Source organism: Rhipicephalus microplus, chromosome 3 (genome assembly GCF_043290135.1).
Source record: "Rhipicephalus microplus isolate Deutch F79 chromosome 3, USDA_Rmic, whole genome shotgun sequence".
NCBI lineage: Eukaryota > Metazoa > Arthropoda > Arachnida > Ixodida > Ixodidae > Rhipicephalus > Rhipicephalus microplus.
The window spans coordinates 141,828,177-141,850,289 of record NC_134702.1 but is presented as its reverse complement, the minus strand read 5'-3'; the positions used below and the strand labels follow the sequence as shown (position 1 = coordinate 141,850,289).

At 41.8% G+C, this 22,113-nt stretch overlaps 1 protein-coding gene across 3 annotated transcripts in view; it reads left to right on the top strand.

The window, feature by feature from the left end:
* Positions 1-22,113, top strand: part of LOC119186352 (acetylcholinesterase) — a 94,701-nt gene that overhangs the window by 32,212 nt on the left and 40,376 nt on the right. For all 3 annotated transcript variants that reach the window (XM_075890340.1, XM_075890341.1, XM_075890342.1), the window contains 4 exons: positions 13,826-14,088; positions 15,585-16,006; positions 18,382-18,448; positions 21,265-21,367. In XM_075890340.1, coding sequence (XP_075746455.1) covers positions 13,865-14,088; positions 15,585-16,006; positions 18,382-18,448; positions 21,265-21,367 — 816 coding nt within the window. In that variant the 5' untranslated portion in view covers positions 13,826-13,864. The remainder of the gene's footprint in view (positions 1-13,825; positions 14,089-15,584; positions 16,007-18,381; positions 18,449-21,264; positions 21,368-22,113) is intronic.

The window sequence follows — 22,113 nt, the reverse complement described above, 5'->3', positions numbered from 1 at the left end:
TTCCGAATGAGTGACATATCGAACGGTCTGTGTGCTCAGTCGTTCTTCCTAGATATGTCTTCGATATGACAAATGATGCTTTTCTGCCTTGGAAACAAGCTGAGTAAGTCCCCACTATTTAATATCGCATGGCGTCGCAGGCCAGGGAAGATTTACCTACAATTTATTTTTCGAGAACGTTGCTTGGCCATACGTTAACGGAACAAGTCTGAGCGTGAGTCAGGATTGACCGCTGCTGGTATCGTTCTTTTTCTAACCGAAAACGTTTTTCGAGATGAAAAAAAAAGTTTTTTTTTTTCAGAATGGTAGTGTGGAAAACACTGGTTGATTTTGGTTGATTTTTTTTGCAGCAGACTTACTTGGACTTACTTCATTGGGCTGTATGCTTTGCTTTATAAATTAATTAACAGTAGTGGGGCATGCAGCAAACAATTTAGGAAGGAGAAAAAATTAATGACTGGTCCCGTATTTTTGTACGCAACGTCAGACAAAATAAAATAATTAGGCTATAACAAAACCGTGGCATCAACAAAATTTATTGCAAGAACGACTTGAGAGTACCGAATTCAGAGCACGGTTTAGAGCTTCGGCTGGTCCTGTTCACACCTACCATAGGGAAAGGTATTATAAACCCTTATAACAACGTTTTATAGGTAAAATCAATCCTTGTTTGCATGAAATTCAGCTTTTCTCGATAGTTTTCATTTATTGTTTATTTCCGGTTTACACATCGAAAAACAGTAGTTTATTATATCTCAAATTTTTTCTGAATGCTCTGTCGCAAACTGCATTAAATCTGATGACTCTGTAACAAAACTGCCGTCCAGTGAAATAGGTCCGTGTTAAAGTAATCACAATATAAATTATATCCTTCTCAACACATTACGTTTAATATAATACCTAAGTAGTGTGAGCCATATATTTCATAGCGAAGCAGTTGAAGCAATCATAAGCTTGCGTAAAAAAAATCACAGCATATCCACGGAGTGAGTGATGAGGAGTGGGGCGAAGTGGCCTTCTGCCTGTCTGTCCATTCGTTCTTGCTTCCGTCCGTCCACGCGACCATCCGCACGTCCGTTCGTGCGTCCAAGCGTCTGTGCGTGCATCCATCCGTTCGTCCGTCTGCTAGTCTTTCTGGCCGTCCATCCATGCGTCCGTCCGTCTGTCCGTACATCCGTCTGTGAGTCATATAGTGAAAACTCCAAGTACCACCATCTCGCATCTCGCATCCCCTGCATACCCCCTCTAGAGCGGGTATGTGCCAAGCGTGTCACGCCGATTGACAGGGGACATTTCTCGACCCTAAGGAGCTTCGCCCCTAAAACTATTCTAATCACGAACCAGCATGCGCTCTTTACATTAGCCGGCACGAATTCTGTTCATGCTCTTTACTGTGAAGCTGGTTAAGATATCGGCAACATGAGCTTTTTTGCGCGAAACTGCTCAGGTGGGCATCCACCGCAGGAATTAGACAAGCCCCACCATTGTTGATAGATTAATATGTGTTGTTTAACGTCCCAAAACTACCATATGATTAAGAGAGACGCCGAAGTGGAGGGCTCCGGAAATTTCGCACACCTGTGGTTTTAGCGTGCACTCAATTCTGAAAACACGGGCCTACAGCATTTCCACCTCAATCGGAAATGCAGCCGCTGCAGCCGGGACTCGATCCCACGACCTGCGGGTCAGTAGCGAGTACCTTAGCCACTAGACCACCGTGGTGGGGCAAGCCCCATCATTGTGTACAGGAGGTGTGACTCAAGTAAGAATATCAACTGGGGAAAGAGAAAGAGAAAGAGAGAGAAAATAAGAGATTGAAAGAGGAAGATAAAGTGGAGAGAAAACAAGGGAACGCAACAAAACATAAAAAGACAGTAAACTTGGGTGCAAAAAAAGAGAAATAAAAAAATGAGAGATATAAAAAGCTATAGAAAGAAAGAGGATGCGATAAGTGAAAGTAGAGGGAATAATAGCGTGACAGAAAAGGGAGAAAGAAAAAGAAATATGAAAAAATAAAAACAGATAAAAAATTTATGCAGTGAGAAACAGAGAAATATAAAGAAACAGAATAAAACAAATAATCAGATACAAGAAACAAAGAGAAAGGTAAAGACAGAGAGAAAACGAAGATGGTCACCCAATTGTCTACGCCATTATATACGTATAAAAATTAAGAAAGTGGCTTTATCTTTCGTTTAGAAAAAAAAAGGCATATAACTTCGATGTTTTCTTTTTAATTACCTCTATACAATTTTTTGAGCGCCCTAATTTCTTATGTTTTCTGCAATCTTCCCAGTATATCTCCTCCATTATTTGAAATCTTCATGTCATTTCATAAAGCTTTTCAATTTTATAAAACCACCCAATCCCCTACAGTGGGCGTGCGCCACAGGTAAAAAACGAGATCAAGAACAGTTGCGCTCTTCTTTCAGGCTTAGTACCAAAAAGGTGAAGCAGCCACGGTTTTTTTAAATTTTTTTTGTAAGAACAACGCCAAATGATTCTATTATAATGAACCGAAGAAAATATTCAAGGACACTAGCACAAGATAAGATGTTGTGCAGAGTGTGTGTTGTGTCGGTGCTTGTTCTTGTGTGTTCCACCTTTTACTTTCGTAGCTGGAAGCCAAATGTCCTCACGTGGTCTTCGACTTCGAGACCTTGAATGCAAGAAATTGTAACGTGAACGAATAGCGTAAGTTGAAACAGTGAATGATGTGACGGCACATGTAATTTATAGGCATCGGATGCGATCAGCGGGTACCACGCAGTTGTAAAATTTATATTTGGGAGAAATGTATATATGAGAATGATGTTGATGATAAGGGTGACTGATAAGCTAAGTAGTTTGCAAAAGTATTTATTGTATTGTCTGGTAGTGCAACCCTTATTGTCTTAAACTATGTTGATTCTATACTAAAAAAGCGCAAAGTACGGTCGAAGACGCCTACTTCTTTACGAGATTTTTAAAATTCTCTCACATTTTTTTGAATGAATTATGTGTTATATGGCCTTTCCTGAAACAGAATGCCGAATGCACAGTAAGTACATATCACTATACCAGCACCTGTTTTATTTTTGACAGAGATGCTTCAGTATTGACAATTACCTTCGACTTACTACGCCCATGACAATAGTCAAAGACAGTACCATGGTGCTCGTTCTTCCTGCTATCAAAAACTACACCGTATTCTATGTGGAGTCATCACTCTTGCGAACAGCTGAAAGTCATGTTCCATTTCTACAAATAGACGAAGACGTCTTACAAAAAAAGCGATTAGGCTGCAGGATTGGTGACACACCATGGCACCCTATACTAATGATTGAAAATTGCTGAGATGTAGTATAAATGCGAAAATTGGTGCACCCGTGAAAAAAAAAAGGTAATGCGACAAGGTCCAAAGATATTGAAAAGACCCTATAATTCTCCGCAGTATACACGATTGTGTGATGGAGTCTATCAGGCATTTTCTTTCTTGTCACACTGCCACCCAGATACAAGACAGTATTTGCACCACGCCAACTGGAAAAAGAAAAAACTTTTTCTTGCTGACGCATTAGTGCTATTTTCAAGCATACAAATTTCTAATACGCTTACGTTGTGGCAGAACCACACTGAGTTCGTGCTCGTGCAAAATAATAACAACTCTCGATTGTTTAGTAATACAACATTTTGGCGCTTTGATAAATATAATGCCCACGATGTTGCCTCGGCGAAAACCTCGAAAAGGTCATCGGAACACTCAGCAATTTTATGTTTTAACTTGCAGCATAAGGCCAATAGCTGCCACATGAAAGCTGACTTGTTTCAGCTGACTTGCCTACAACACCCCTACCTTGAAATAGCCCAGAAGCCCACCATCCCAACCAATGAAGGCTGACTAGAGGAGTAAGTATATTCAGCAATCTACAAGTGCGTTTCGCAGACAAGCCTCGTATGCCCCACGCTGCCTGATGAGAGCAAACAGGCACCGTTATTGCAGAGGTTCTAATCCCATCAATAATTGTAGTAGTCACGGCTACATGGGATGGCGTATTAGTTATGATACCGAAGGTAGATTCCGTTTCGCTGAACAGATTAGTTATAAATGCGGACAACACGCATGCTATTCGATACGTGTGAAAAGTCATTAGCTTGCACGGCATATCTTTAGACGTGCACTAAGTTATCTGATCATGCACCTACCCTGTCGGGCATTATGGACATATCAGCATGAAGCAGTCCGATTGAACGTAGACGCTGCTCGTCGTCCTGAAGATGTTCGATAACCACTTTTAATTGTAGTGCATTTCTTAGTCGCACGATGTCACACTTTGGCGTAGGCAGTGGCGCCATACACAGCCTTATGGCTCGTTCCCACTGAGCATTCCGGCGGCCGAAAGCGCGCTGAATCCGACTCGGTGGCAGCGAGATCCGCCGAAAGGGCGGATCTCGCCTACCGATTTTTCTACGCGCCAATCGCTCTCAGACTGGTTTTCGTGGTGTCGGCCACAGGATCGGCTTACGGCGAACCAATAGGAATGCTAGCCGAAAACCTTGAAGAAATGGCAGCTATGTTCGAAATGGCAGCTAAGTCCACAGTCAAGTAACGTGCGCTTAGCAGAAATGCTCATTGAATTGGTGCGCAACCACAGCGTCCTATACGAGAAACGCCACCCCAAGCCCAAGGACTGCTTGTTCGAGGATGACTTGAACAATAAAATAAGAAACGAACTCGGGTTGACTGGTAAGTACCAGTTCCTGCGCCTATGTTGCTTTGCTCGTTGAATCTCGAGCCCCTTGTGATGCAGCTGGCTTTCTTGTCAGAGATGCAACGAGCGTTGAAACGCGCCAAAAACAACAGCAACAACAACAACAAAAAAAGATCAAACCCTTCACAGGTGTACTGAAGCCGACAATATCCGGGGAACATTGCATCCATCCTGAGCTCGCCCCGTAGCTCACTGTTCACTCGGCAGATGGCGTGCTATGGCTATTCGGCAAATTCGGTGGTGCGGGGCACGCCTACTGCGAACGACGCTGCGTTTTCGCGACAGAAGAATTTCCCTCGCTGCTGAAAGTGATGCTTCAGTGGGTGGGTTCCATTACTCAACGTAGACGGCTAAATAGGCAGCTAAATAGACGGCGGATATCTTAAGTTCCATTCCAATTCTCACTTAGCCGGCAAAATAGACAGCCCCGAGAAGACCGCAGCGTATACAAATACGATGCAGGCTACTTAGCTGTCTAAACAAGATTGCGGCTCAGCGAATCGCTCAGATAGATTGGATCTCGCCGGAGTGGTTGTCTGCACACAAGCAGACGCTTCTCCAGGCGCTCAAAGTGAGTAACGTTTATTTTTTTTTAGATTTCAACACGAATTAAGGCCGAAAATACAACTGTTACGTTTGTTTATTTTGGCTTTTTCTTTTCTACGCGAGGTGGCGCATCATCGCGTAAAAGCCGTCTAGACGTGTTCCAATTTTTGAACAGCATGGGCTCGATGCTGGCTTCTAAGCAGTCTGCCTAGACTGTCTACGTGCTGTCTAAGAATAGGAGCACAGCCAGTGTGAACTAGGGGTTACTGGACATGATCTCGTACCGCATCTCGTACCACATGCTCGAGTCTCGTGCAGAGATGCGCATGCTCGCGTCTTCTGCCAGCTCAGGAAGACACCCGCAAAACTGTCGCCCCCCCCCCTCCTCTCTCGCTTCGCAAGGCTGTCGCAGGCAGCGTCTGCTAGTAAAAAAAAAAAAAAAACTACTGCTCATGCTGCACAGCCGTACACTGGCCACACCGTAAATGTAGGCACTGGATCGCGCGTTAAAAGTTTGGTCAAGGGCGTCTTTACTTCGCTTCCACTTGTAGTTGATGGCAACGCTTCTTCTTCATTTAATAATAAAGAACAATAAAGACGAAATAACAATAACACATTCCTACACTATGTCAAATTACGCAACAATCACGCGATAACCTCCCCCCCTCTCCGCGATGCATTTACTCAAGTTTACCCGTGAGAAGACGCGAGCGGCATTTTCTTTCTACTTCGTTTGTTCCCAAAGGGCAGTTCGCTACCGGCCGAGGAAACCCTCCGACGTTCTACGCGGCCATTCAGCTCTCTGCCTAGATCTAATCATATCGATGGCTTGGCTTGCTGGGAGGAGGATGCGCTCAGTAGGATCCGTGAGGGCACCACCTTGACTCCTGCCGTCTAGACAGGAGATCCAGTGTACAGCTTCGCTCAATAATATAACTCTTGTGCATTGCCCTAGCCTCAGAGCTAACGCTGGATCGTCTACTGAGACAAGGCCATCTCAAGGCCTGCGTGCGCCCCCTACGCAGTCTTTGGTACCAAGCCAGTTGTGTACTTGAGTTTGCCCTCTGAACGAGCGGTCATCTGCATCGAGCACCATTGGATTTTGTCCAAGAAATCGAAGTGGCCCAATGGTGAAAAAGACGAAACATTTCTTAGCGAGCTTCGGCTACTTTGAGCGTATCTATCTATCTATCTATCTGTCTATCTATCTATCTATCTATCTATCTATCTATCTATCTATCTATCTATCTATCTATCTATCTATCTATCTATCTATCTATCTATCTGTCTTAGCGAGCTTCGGCTATCTTGAGCGTATCTATCTATCTATCTATCTATCTATCTATCTATCTATCTATCTATCTATCTATCTATCTATCTATCTATCTATCTATCTATCTATCTATCTATCTATCTTAGCGAGCTTCGGCTATTTTGAGCGTATCTATCTATCTATCTATCTATCTATCTATCTATCTATCTATCTATCTATCTATCTATCTATCTGTCTATCTATCTATCTATCTATCTATCTATCTATCTATCTATCTATCTATCTATCTATCTATCTATCTATCTATCTATCTATCTATCTATCTATCTATCTATCTATCTATCTATCTATCTATCTATCTATCTATCTATCTATCTATCTATCTATCTATCTATCTATCTGTCTGTCTGTCTGTCTGTCTGTCTGTCTGTCTGTCTGTCTGTCTGTCTGTCTGTCTGTCTGTCTGTCTGTCTGTCTGTCTGTCTGTCTGTCTGTCTGTCTGTCTGTCTGTCTGTCTGTCTGTCTGTCTGTCTGTCTGTCTGTCTGTCTGTCTGTCTGTCTGTCTGTCTGTCTGTCTGTCTGTCTGTCTGTCTGTCTGTCTGTCTGTCTGTCTGTCTGTCTGTCTGTCTGTCTGTCTGTCTGTCTATCTATCTATCTATCTATCTATCTATCTATCTATCTATCTATCTATCTATCTATCTATCTATCTATCTATCTATCTATCTATCTATCTATCTATCTATCTATCTATCTATCTATCTATCTATCTATCTATCTATCTATCTATCTATCTATCTATCTATCTATCTATCTATCTATCTATCTATCTATCTATCTATCTATCTATCTATCTATCTATCTATCTATCTATCTATCTATCTATCTATGCAGCCACCTGCGACGTTTAGCTCTCCTGGTGGTGTCGTTAATGGTATCGATATCAAATTTGGCATAGCATAACATGACTGTATGACGAGCAGAATCGACTAGTCATAACATCATAATAACTCATCATAACATCGTACCTATCATGAAATATATGTCATGAATGTCAGGATTTACAATTCATGGCCTTGCTGCTCTTGCGGTGGTTTCATTCACAAGACATGTTGAAAAACTGCTACGGTATCACATGACTGCATGGCAAACACATGTAACAGACCCTATTGTGGAAATTATGACGCGCACGTTAATTGAATCATGTGGCATTACTAAATGCTACGCTCATGATGCTTTTGCGGCCATTTCACTAGCTTCACATATACAAAATTTGTTATTACGGGACTCTAATGGACGACGAAGGTACGCGACTGGTGCAAACATTATAATTACGAGATACGTGTCATGTAACAACATGACTACATGCCACGCTCATGGCGTGCTCGCGGCCCGTTTCATCAGCTTCACATATTCCAAATTTGGTATTACGTGACGTGAATGAATGACAAAAGTATGTGACTGGTGCAAAGATGATAATCATGAGATGCGTGTCATATAACAACATGACTATATGCCACGCTCATGATGCACTCGCTACCGTTTCCCTAGCTTTACATGTACAAAATTGGGTATCACGTGACGCGAACTGACGACGAAGCTAAATGACACGTCCATACATGATAATCATCACATGGAAGTCATGTACGCCATTATTTACATCCATGTCGTAACGTTCTGCTGATCTTCAAGTGATATATCAACCGTCCTCATTCTTACATCGGAAATCGTCTATTCCCCTGAACGTGGTATCTGAGAAATATTTCATCTTACATCGGCCACAAGGCCGATTACCTGCTGCTTTCGTCTTTAGAAAGAAGAAGAAGGAGAAGTAATGGCCGGTCGCGTATGGTCGCGTATGATCTGATCGCTGTGCCCTGTGATTCTTGTGCGCTCGCACGCTTGCTTGCTCTGGGGGTTTGGCTGAAATCTGAGTAGCCTCTACTGAATTTCTTCTTGGATAGGCGTATCTAAAGCCTTAGCATTGATTAGCTAGTACCCTTCTGGCTAGTCAATCCAGACAGATGCCGCTTTCTTCGCCTGGACCAGGGACTTATCTCTGGTCTGCTTCTCTTTCACCGCAGGAGCTACCAGTGGACCAGTTCCTACGCAATGGCGTCGCTTCCGTTCCTGTGGCCCTAGTCCCAAGCAACGACGGAGTCATTAAGATGAAAAACCCTAAAGTGATCCAGTCGGAACTCAAAGCAGCGACAACTCACTATCACACCATCACAGAGGTCCGGCAGTTTGGCAAGGGAGGCATTGTCTGCTTTTCTCCTGACCAGCTCTGTGTCAAAGACTTACTTAAATGCTCGATGTTCGCTACCAATCCGGTGAGCGCCTTCATTCCTCCTCACCTAGCATGCGTCAGAGGTATTGTCCGAGGCGTAGACATCAACATGACTCCAGCTGAGGTCCTAGAGATGTTCTCTGAGGCAGGTGCTATTGCAGTTTATAGATGCTCACGAGTTGTAGAACAGACAAAGATCCCTACTGAGTCTGTAATTGTCACATTTGCCGGGTCGATTCGCCCCACTGAAATCAAGGCGTGGCCTTTAATATTCAGAGTCGAACAACTGTCACCTCGTCCCCTCCAGTGTCAGAAATGTTGGCGCTATGGACACACTTTAAAAGGATGTAGGTCAGCTCCCAGATGCCGAAAATGTGGTGAGGCACATACTGCAAATGAATGCAATTGTACTGAAGAAAAGTGTTGTCTTTGTCATGAGCAGCACTGCGCAGATAACGCTAATTGCTCAGCCAAAGCGCGGGAGACTCAAATTATGGAAATTGTTGATCGCAGACGCTGTTCACGAAAAGACGCCATCGCTGAAATTCAGGCAAGAACCCAGGGATATGCTGGTGTTGCAGCCCGACATAATGCAACTTTAGAAGCTTCTCTTTCAGTGTCCATTGCAGACATGATTGAAAAAGCGATGGAGAAAGCTATAGATCGCCTGGCCACCACCCTTTGTGACTCCTTATCTCATATTGTAGCCACTCAGTTGACGCAAATATATGGGACACCAAGAGATATGAAGGATACTTCCCAAGACAACGTAACTCTCCCACCAAGTGAAGCAGACGCAGAGTCATCTCCTTCAGGGGTACAGGCTGCAGGGCCCTCTTGTACAGACAACCAGAGGATAGGTGAAGACATACTAGAGGATGATCAGGATTATGATGATATGGACATGGACATCAAATCCCTAAAGCGCACTCGATCCCCTGTCTCCAAAAATACTGGCTCTTCAAAACATTCAAAAAACAAAAAATACCAGAAGGAGAACCTATCGAAGAGCGATTTCCTTAAAGACAGCATTTTAGATAAGGTAGTTGCCGAAACAATTCTGTCAAAATGATAGGTTCTATCAAAATTCTTCATTGGAACTGCCGATCTATTCATTCAGCTAGTACAGATTTATTGTATTTATCTTGTAAATTCAATTCAGACATTATTGCACTGCAAGAAACGTGGCTGTCAGCACATAATTCGTTTTACCTACCTAATTTCCGGTCTTTTCGCCTGGATCGCCCATCCAAAGGTGGAGGTTTAGCGTTCTTTGTCAATAATAAAATTAGTTCAAAGATCAAAACTTCGTACAAAAGTATATCCCCCGAATGTGAAATTTTCGCTTTAGACATCACCTTGCCTGGATGCTCTCCCTTCTCTCTGGTAAATCTTTACTTTCCTCTGGGTGTACAAGACACGCGATGTTTAGACATGGCTGTTAGTTCGTGGTGCACAGAAAAAATTATGGTTGGAGATTTTAATTCTCACCACACTAGTTGGGGTTTTAGGACTGATCAATGTGGACAACGCTTGTGGGACTGGTCTATAGACCATAATTTAACATGCCTCAACGCTAGAACTCCCACATTTATCCGAGACCGATCCCGCTCTGCCTTAGATTTGAGTTTTATAAGCTCGGGTATTTCTAGCGTATCTTGGACTACTCTAGACTGCGCCACCAACAGTGACCACTTACCAGTACTGTTTGAAATTTCTTGCCCCATTATTCCATCTTACTCCCAAGCTCGAACCTTTATCAATTATTCCAAATTTAAAAATGACCTAGAAGTTGCTTTGACTACCCCCACTGAAGACAACGATGAAAATAAAGCCATGAAATTAAGTGCGGTAATTAAAAGAACGTTCAAAAAAGCAGAATTTTCTATTGAGTCTGATACGAGAAAGCCTTGTAGCCAGTGGTGGAATTCTGAGTGCTCTCGTGATCATAGACGACGACAAGCGGCTTGGAAGCAGCTAATTCATAATCAGTCCCCCAAAAATTGGGCAGATTACAAGTTTATTGCTGCTACATTTAAGCGCACCGTGGCTAAAGCTAAAGAAGACTATGACAAAAAACATTTCGACTTTCTTTCCAAACCTAGAAATAAGAAAGCGTTATTCCGATATATGAGATCGCGCAAAATTCTGCCGTCTCTAGCTAACTCTGATTATGACAGGTTATCGACGGAAGAAATGACTAATTCGTTAGAGGCAATCGGAAGAGGTTTAGCTAACAGATTTTCGTCGACTTTGACAATCAACTGGCAAAAGTCCTCTATAAAGACTGACTACGAAAAAGTGACATTGTCCGAAATGTCAAGCGTAATTAGAAACTTACCCTCTTCGGCTCCTGGTCCTGACGGTATAACAGTTCCTATGATTAAAATTTTATTCCAGATATCACCCGGCGACGTCCTCAACCTTATAAACTATTCCTTAAGCAATGCCTGGATACCACATGACTGGAAAATAGCTAGAGTGATTCCCATATTAAAAAAACAAGGGTCAGGTTTTAACATTGACAACATCAGACCAATCTCTCTAACATCTCACCTGATCAAAATTATAGAGAGAGTTCTCAATAATAGAATAAAAGTTTGGATGGCTGACAAGCTAATATTGAAACCATTTCAAATAGGTTTTCGTAGCGAATGCTCAATTTGGTGTGCTCATGCCGACTTAGAGAGCCGAATACAGCTTGCCCGAAAAAGACGACAATACGCGGTACTAGTAACACTAGACATAGCTAAAGCTTATGATAGCGTTGAGCACTCAATTTTATTGAATTCTTTACACGAATGTGACTTTCCGCGTTATATTGTTGATTGGGTAGCAGAGTTTCTAAAATCGAGAGAATTTTATTGTGCAAAGGATGGATGTCACTCATCTAAATTCAAACAGCAACGTGGAGTACCTCAAGGGGCGGTCCTATCTCCGCTGTTATTCAATGTGTTGATGAGCTCAATTCCCATTGAACGAGATATCACTGTCTACATTTATGCAGACGACATTGCATTTTTCGTTGCAGATAGTGACATTTATTCTTTGCATCAAAAATTGCAAAAGTACATGTATTCTCTTGAAATTTGGCTACATTCAATTTCATTGTCTCTAAACATCAGTAAAAGTGCGCTCCTGGTGTTCCCTATAGCAGATTCTATTCAAATTTCAGTACTTTATAATCAGGAACCGATTCCACAAGTAGAGTCTATCAAATATTTGGGCATTATTTATAACGAGAAACTTAACTGGAGCCCTCACATAGACTATAACGTGGCAAAGGCACAACGAGCTTCAGGCTTATTGCGAAGGTTGAGCAACAGAAAATATGGGTTACGTAGACACACCTTATTAATGATATATAAAATGTACATGCGCCCAATACTCGAATTTGGGTGTATATTATTTTCGGGTGGCCCTACGTACAAAATTAAACCGTTAGTTCTATTAGAGCGAGAAGCGTTACGGTTGTGTTTGCGACTCCCCAGGTATGTCGCTATTAATGTACTATATCAGGAAGCTCGCATACCAACTATTCTTTGCCGATTCCGTATCTTAACAGTACAAACATACTTGAAATTTTACGGCTTATCAGCGAGACGGTCTGCATATGCCTTTATTAGTGACCCTGACGCCTTCTTCCTCGCTCACTGGCCACGCTTTCGTACTCCCCAGATTATTTTTGTACAAAAGAAACTTGAAAGCATAAAGGTGGATATCAGATCGGTAATTGGAACCAAAGCATTAAATCACAATATTACGATAGAATGTGATGAAATTTTTCCCCCACTATCTAAGTTTCAATCTTCGAGTTACTTAAATAACAGGTTAGAAGACTACATAGCTCATGCGGAAATAAAGAACATAATAGCCACAGACGCTTCTGTGAATAAAGAAAAGGCAGCAGTAGGAATCGTCTCAGATTACCTCGGTTGGTCATTCTCGGTAAGACTACCAGACTTCACTCCGGTTTTCGAAGCTGAGCTCCTGGCTATTATTTTAGCGCTACGAAAACTTCCTTCAAACGAAGAGAGTGCAATGATAATTACTGATTCTCTTTCGCTGTGTACTACTCTCACAGCTTCAGAACAATCAAGAGCTCTAGCGACATTACAAACATTAGTTCCACCTCATGTGAAGTTCCTGAAGTTAGTCTGGGTCCCGGGACACTGTGGCATACGGTTGAATGAAATAGCCGATTCACTATCTCGAGCCACACTTGATGGCCCTGTGATCTCGGTACTACCAGAATCGGAACACATAGTGTCGATCAGATATAGAAAATGGGCTATTTATACGGATATTATGGAAAATATTACTAAATATACGGACTATCAGCACCTAACATACCCCTGGAAACCTCAGTGGAGTCAATCTAAAAAGTTAGAAGTTATTTTAACCAAATTTCGATGTCGTGTCCCTCCATTAAACTTTTACTTGCACAGAGCTGGTCTGGCGATATCCCCCCTGTGTCCATTCTGTGAAGAAACGGAAACAATAGAGCATTACTTTATAACATGTAAAAACTATTCATTAATTAGGAAAAGACTTTTAATTGTTCCGTTTCAAGCAGTAGGTTTAAATTTAACTGCAGATAATGTTCTAAGTTTCGGTGCCTTTAGCTTGGGACATTGCCACAGGAGCGTATTCGATGCTGTATGCAATTTCATTCGAGAATCAAAGCGCATGTCATAATAATGCCTGCTTAAATATATTTCTGAAGACACTTGTCTAATTTTGAATGAAATTTGCATATTCATTTGATTGTGACCGGGTGAGATAAGCTCGATTGTCTGGTCTACTCAAAATTTCTGTCTTCCACTGTAGTATTACCTCACCTTTTCTCTTCTTGATTCAATCTTCAATTATTTGTTTAGTTTAATATTCCTTTTTAGTTAATTATTATTTTCTATTACATCATTAGTTTTTTCATTAAGGATAAACCTTTTAATATATCTCATATAGGATACTTCTAGATTTCATGGCCAATCCCCCATAGTGGGTATGTGCCAGTGCGAAGGGGCAACAACAACAACAACAACAACAATGGCGTCTTCTGTCCCGGGCATCACTACTCCTCAAGTTCCCGCTGCTGAGGACGGTGCGCCGAGTATTATTGACCCATCGAAGACACGTAAGCCGAAGAAGCGCAAGGGTCATCGAGCGGGCTCCACCAAGGAGCCGAAAGGACACAAGCAAAGTATTATGACGCCAATGAATGGCAACGAGTGAGTACACCTCCAATCGGCTGTGTGTCCATTGTAATAGCGTATAAGACGTGCCCAGAGGCTCCTTCCTTGTAGTTTTCAGTGAAGTATCTATCAATTGCATATTCATGTGGAGCTGACGGCTTAGTACATGTAAACGTGGCGTAAGGAAGGGGCAAACTGAGCGAGTGTTCCCGAATACGCCTTCGATGGTGCGCTGGTCACGTGTCTTTGCTTGTGAACTTTCCAATAATTTTATGAACTGCTTTTATTACGATTATAAAATTGAAGAAGGTCAACCGTTTCGGAGATTCAAGAGATATCTAATTGAGGTCACTTTTCATTCGATTTTGCCAAATGTATATCTTGGCTCTAACTGCTGTATTTCTTTCTCCTGGTAATGATCATCATTCTCGTTGCAGCAAGAGAAGTGTTGCAAGTGCCTGAGGTAAGGTCTGACTACCGGCATGGATGAATGAAAGAGTTTGGAGGAAGCATACCCCGATGCTATCGAAGTAATAAAAGCAAAAATAAAAAAAACACTGTCCAGACACACACATGCATCAAATTTTTTTTTAACCTAAACTATCCGAACAGGAGATGATGGGCCTAAAAGAACCCATTGCTGTGTCATGTAATAGTTTTGAAACGTTAAACACCGCATACCAATCAATCAATATTGTGTCACAAGCACGCAGTCAGGACCCTGAAAGAGAGTTTGCGGTGCAAGCCATAGGCTGGGAATCGGCTTGGTGATTTAGGATTCAACGCCGCACTACCAGCGTCGGTCTGAGAATCGGTTCTACACACTTCATCGACTGTTGATGAAAGTGGTAACTTAAAAGAATGTGAAACTGTTTAACCCCGGTAGTTGCAGCTCCAACGAAAAGGTGAAGTGCCTTGTGGCTCCATAATAAGAAAGTGTATTTTTTAAATAAATGTATTCTTTCAAGCAGCGCGTTCGAAATTAATCGATATCTGGTTTGGCTGACTGTTGATAACGTTGAGCAATATTAGTACAGGGCTTTGTCTTCGCTGAAAGCGAAAAAAAAACTTGTTTGCATTGTGTTTGCATGATGCAACTAAGTAGCACACATTAAAAAAATACCTGAAGTCTGCAAAGCATTCTGCACCATGGTAGCTGATATCTAAACAGCGATGCATTTTGAGTGGATGCGCACAATATTTTCATAAAATAATTGTCATACAGAGGCTGCTTGCCTCTCGTGCAAATAGTCATGCTACATTACTAAAGCAACGATGCTGTACAGATGTCTCAAGTTTCGTAACACGTAAACGTAATCTACAAAAGCGCCGCTGAACGTTAGCCATCTTTGAAGTGCGAAGGATATGTATCTCGAAAATGCTGTTTCTCTGAAGCCCATAGAGCACCGGCAATCATAGCCTGAATATGTGTAGTGAAAGGCAAACTCGATGAATGAATGCTTGGGGATCGGGGTGTTGTATGGACTTACTTACCAAGGTATCTTATTTCATGGCTACTCGTGAACCTGAAGCGAGGAGCTTGCTCCCGAGGTTCCGACACCTTCCGTGGCTACGACACCCAAGAGCACTCACGTTCTTTCTCCATCGTCGCAATCGACCACACCCACTCCACGTTCTGGCGAATCCCGCAGCGATTTTGACAGGAGGGCTCGCATCAGTGATAGAAATGCAGACACCTCTGCGTCAACCGACGGTTCAAGCAGTGCTAGTCCTGTGTCCCCTGCGCCACGGGCATCAGAGATCCGTGGTATGAATCACCAGCAAGCAGAACAGGAACGAGGACTGCGCAAGGACCACGAAAAAGACCGATCAAAAGGGAAACCGAGGGGTGAACTCGTACAAACACGAGATAAGCCGATTGCAACGTCGGCAGTTCCCGAATGTTTCTCGCCTTCCTCAGAAGAGCAGAAGCCGGTGTCTTCGCTTACACAAGGTACGCAATAGCGTAATAACTTGCAATATTTTTCGGCTATTCTCGGAGAATCATACGCTAAATAATGACAGGGAGATTTGCGAGATATTGATGTTTTCTCACAAGAGAATGTCCACGAAATGGCTATAGGTATCGAGCGTGCCTTTGTTATTTCATAAATGACGAATACCTAAGAAGTAGAGAATCGGCGTTTCAAAGTCTTGCCGAATAGGCAACACATCTATGTTTAATTATACGTGTGAAATACTACTAGGAGCATCTATTGGCAGTGCATTTTTACTAATCCCATGAGGAGTCTGACGTAATCTAACACTGCATGTAAGCTACCACTCGAGTCATAAATCGCGGTACAAACTTTCTGTATTTCTCGGTAAACTCTTGAAATGAGATACGAGACATTTTTAACCTGTTCTGTCTTTGTGTAGCTGAAAAGTTTAACTGAAAACTCAAAACAACATTTGTAGCTAAAACAAAAAAAATTGCTTGTTGCCATATAACTACTTAATGAATTGGGTACGAGATGGACAAAATTTTCTTCTTGTGATAGGCTTTTCTTCACTGTGAAATAGCACTTAAAATGACTTGTTGCCTTTACTTAAGCAATGTTGTGCAATGTGCTGCCGAGTTTAATACAGCTTTAATTACCGCAGCAGTATCAATTTTAATTGTGCTTTGAGGCAAAAATTCACACTTTCTACGCATGTGCAATTGGCTACTACTTTAAATGACAGGCTGTCACTGATACCACAAAAATTCTGCACGTCAAAGTAAATGTGTTTTCCAACAATACATTCATTACCCTCCAAAAACATGTACCATCAGCCTCAATTACGCCCATTTCAGGGCAAATGCATCGCTAATGTTACGCCTATATACCAACCCGGGTATGTGCTTGCTGCTGCGACTTCCTTCCCCCAAACTTCTTAATCTCACCTACCCACCTACCTTTCTGCCTCATGCTTACATGTTTTACTTCTCTTGGAATCCAGTCAGTTACATCTAATTGTCAGCGATTGTCTTGTCTAAGCACTGAATGCCCTCCCAATTTCGATAACAATGATATTACAGAAAGATATCGCATATTTCAGACCGACTACAGTTGAAGGTGTTCATATGTGACAGCACTTTTACAATACATTCATTTAATCATTTTGCTTGAGCCAATGCAGACACGGATATAGTATCTAGCAACAACGCAAAGACTCCTGTTGGTCCGAGGGAATCGCATTGATTTCAGGAAACATTCCTGTCAATTAAAAAAGATTTATCACTATGCTTTACTTTGTGGAGAATATCATTGTTCTAGTGTCATGCTGTTCTCTTCTTAGGCTCAGCTGTTTTCATCTAAAAGCTGATATGGTCAGTTCTTAAGCCAGAGCAGGTCTTAGGTGCATCCTATTTATATTTTACATTCAGTGTTGATGATTACGAGATTGTTGCTGTAGAATATACACCATGCACGTGCCACGAACGACCTAAATAAGCTTTTATAAAAACTAATACACAAGTGCGCATTTCTGCCTCAATTACGTAGCTGATTCGTAACCTTGAATATATATATAGTCTCTGTACGCAGGATGGCACAGCTTCACAGGAAGACCATCTAAACTCACTTTTTCCGTCGCCATGACCCAGCCTTTAAGGCGGAGCAGAGCCTGTTGGCACAATTTTGGTGCTAACAGCAGTCAACGCATTAAAGAAGAACGTCAACCTGCCAGAAACTACAGCTTTGGGGTAGTTAACATTACAGCGGTAGTATAGTTAGAGCACTAGTTAGCGATAGTTTTTATAGTATAGTTACAACGCAAACAGCGTGTTTCAGGGCCAACATGTCATTCATGTAACACGGCACCGATGCAAACGCACAAAGTGACTGTCAGACAGTACGACCAACAGCCACTGCAAATAAAACATACGAAACTTGATACACAAACAATAACTCAGGATGGGTTTGAAACAAGTGTACGTTAGCAGCGTGACTATTTCAAACTTTCTTTATTTGGACAGAGTCACCTCCTCGTTCCAGAACATTGACCGCGGAGAAGGTGGAAATGACCACAGTCATCATGCTCACGACGTTTAAAGGCCCATAGATCACGAAAACTGTAGGTGTTTTGGGTGAAGGAGAATTTATTACGTGGCATTGATGTTACTTGTGATTAGATGAAAACCATTCGGTTCATCTTGCAAAACAAACAAACAAACAAACAAACAAACAAACAAACAAACGCTGCAGTGGTGCTGCAAGCCATTCAGGATCATTGGTAGCGCCGTTTCCGTGCTCACAAACGTGAGCGCTTTTACGCTACTGCACCTTATGAATTCTGAATTTAAAATCCAAACGAATGCTCTGTTTCAAATTGTGCTTTTTTCAGCTAATTCTGAAGAGAATGATGAGCCACAACAAGCATTAGTGAAAGATGTGACGACGACATCAGAGCGGTAAGCGTTATAATGTTTTTTAAACGCCAATAGTAAGAAGATTACACAATTCTGTAACGTGCACCCTCCTAAAACAATTCTTTCAGTTTCTTTCAGTTTAAAGTGACCATCTACACGAGCAAAGTGAAATCTAGTTGCGGTTGATCTATGGTCACCATTGGCTAGAACTGAAAAGGCGCAAGAAGTCAAGCCAAATGCACTTAAAGTATCTATACGTCATTGAATAGTAGTGCCGAATTCGTAGTCAAATAGAACAGGAATGGTATTATGAGCGGAATCCTTACTTTTGATGAATAGCTAAAACCGTTTTAAAAAAGTAAAACGATAGTTTTAAAGATGCTAGCAAAGAGCCATTGCGCGAAATAGAAATTTTCGTCCCAAAAGGCTTTGAAAAATAGCCAATATGACGCAAAATAGTCACCAACGACAAATCTGAATTGATGCTCAAGTACTTCGCTTTCACAATAGCGACCCCTTCTAAAAAACACCGCCAAAATAGTGGTTCATCTGGAAGGATTCAGTGAAAAAGTCAAATCCTGTCTACGGGCTTCTCGCGTTTTAGTTTATCACGATAACACTTTACTGATGACTGATTTGTCGTATGCATCCTTAATTGATTCACTTCGGCCAACGTCATTCGTGCAAGTCAGATAGATTACGCCTTGAAGTAATAAAATAATGAATGACTCTGAACAGATTCGAGAATAGTAGTAGGCATGAAATGTCCACCACTGAGACAGGTCAAAAACTATACTAATCACAATCACGTGCATCTTTGAAAGGGCCAACCTCACCGAACTATGTTACACTGCATTGTTCACTCATACGTATGAAAAGAATTGATCATGTACTGCAAAAAGCTCATCGATAAAGTGCCAGATAAAAGGTCACATTGTATTAATAAAGTGCAACCATTTCGCGTGCATACGTCTTCAATGCACATCTTTTCAAATAATTATGTTTCGGGTCTATTACTTCAATTTTCGATTCAAATGCGCCCAGAAAATACACGAAATTTTCAAGCAGAAGTTCTGTGAATACTGTTTTGATTGCGTTCACTAAATGTGTAGACAGCTATTGTCCATGCAGGAGTCCTTCTTCATCCGAAGTTTACCAGCCTCTTGTTCCAGGAAGTTGTGCGTTATCTAGTGCGGTCTCTTAGCTAGACGCATCAGCCCACACTTGTCTTTAAGTTCAGGGTGCTGATCACAAGCGTATACGTGGGGGATGCGTTACCGTAAAGTCTCTTGCATGCAACCCTACTGAAGCAACCGCCCTTTTAATTCTTTTGGAAGATTTCGAATAGACCGCTTTCTCTTCCCACCATTTTCGCTGTTTCATTCACAGTTTTCATTCTCTGGACAAGAACAAATACAAACAGGCGACCTTCGATTTTGTCAAACTTTTCTCTACCGTATTGGCCTTCTCATTCGAGGCATCGTAAGCGCCGTCACATTGCACTCTGGGCTGTTGTTGGTGCGCGTGACCCCCCAAATAGTGCACTGCCGAAGCTGTGACGTCGCTTTTGTACTCTCGTGCAACAGCCCAGAAAAGAGAAAATCCTTCTCTGTGTAAAAAAAAAAAAAGGTGCATAGAAGAGCGGGAAGGGGGTGCGTCCTGGCTGGGAATCGGAGGACAGTATGGTGGCGTTGATGTTGTCGAGTGCATTTCTATACCATATTTATGTCGTACCAACATCACATTTCACTTATAGGACAGAGGATTGCTCATGGTATCAGAACAATAATTAAAGCACCACCATTCTTCAGTTTGCAGACTTTGCTTAAACTGTACTATGCCTTCATCCACAGTCATATCACGTACTGTATCACGTCATGGGCGAATACCTATGCATCTCATATTCTTCCAATACAACGTCTCCAAAACCAAGCCATTTGCATCCTAACATTCAGTTCACCAATCACCTGCGCGTCCACACTTTTTCAGCAACATAATGTACTAACAGAGTGTAAGTTATTCAAATAGAAATTGGGGATTCTTGTATTTAAGTGTTTCAACGGTACCATAACAGTCAACGTTTTAGAGAAATTTCAATTGTTGAACTATAACCTTACCAGGTTTGCTTCAAACAACAACTTTTTATTACCACATGTACACACTATGACAAACATAATACCATAATTGCAGCTATCCAATTTTGGAATTCAGTACCACTAAGCACTAAACAATTGTCATTAGCTGCTTTCAAAAAAGAACCTAAACATCTTATCTCGCAATTATAAATCATTTTCATTTTTATATTGGCGTTCGCTTACATTTACAGATATTACTGTGTGCGTTATGTTCACATTTATTACCGATGCACATTGGAGTTGTTTTACTAGCTGTATATCATTAATTAACGTCATTTCGTTCCCGATTCTACTGCCATTTTTATTGTATGTTTCGTTGTTTTCATAGCACAATTACTGAAGATTGTTTTGTTACTACTTTTACTGGCATTTTCATTGCATGTTTGCGTTGTTTTTATTACTATCAATAATTGCTTAATCACTTTTTTGTTGCCATTTAGTTGTACTTATCAACGTGTCATTTTCTAACAGGAGGTCCCCTTTTAGCCTTGTGCTATGGGACCTCCTTCTGTATATACTAACCCCAATGCGTGTATATTTTTTGTGAGAAATAAAGATTTCATTGATTTCATTTGATGTAGTAAGTTCCCATGTACACCATAAACAATGCCAGCGTTTGGCGCTTGGGTAGACATGTGGTACAGCACGATGCTGGTTTTATTGTGCAGTTGGATGAGTGTTATGATCAGCTGTCGTACCCGTTTCGCAATTTGTAATTTGCAGATCGAAGCCACTTATGGCACCTCCATTCTGCTACAGCTTCGTCGTCACCGCTGCTCTACTCTTTGCCGGAGGTGCTGTGGTCGGCTTACTAATTCGGCTGCAGGTACACTGGAAACAATAATTTTTTACAATGTGACGATCGCTGGAGTCGCAAAGCTGTGACATCATTATGAGCTGTGCCCATCCGATTAATGTAGCGTTTTCCAGTTCCTGTCACCTGGTGCACGAATCACAACGGGTTTCTATTTGAAACATGATTGCGCATTGACTCCTACATGAGTATAACAGTGTTTTCATAATAAATATGGCTGGATTTCAGTGTAATTACAATGTTTTACGTTTATTTATGTCGATAACGTTATTATTCCGGCACACTACTGTACTTACTCCATCGTGTAAAGAGTAAATGGGGTAGTTCGTTCATGGAAAGCACTTTTGATGGCACGAGCAACTTTTTACAAGTTCGGTGAAAATGCGTGCGATGACATACTGTAAAAATGCCATAGCATTTTAAACATCTTAAACAATGGTTGGGCATATTGTCATAGTACACGTTACCTTTTTTCATTACTTCATAAAACCAAACCAAGCTAATGCGTCATATGATGCATGTAAACGTTGTCTAGTCAGAGCGTGAGAGGATGAGGGGAAACATTTATTGGGCACCACATCCGTGGAGGAGATGCTGAGCGTGCAAGAAGTCAAACGGCCAGGTGACCTGGAGTCCTGTCCGCTGTCTTCACCCGCCCTGTAACCCGCTTGCGTGTTTACAGGTCGCAGATGAGCAGAGTTGCTTCCCTCTGCTGAAGGGTAGTAATAAAAGCAATTTGGGCATAAGATTAAGTTCGC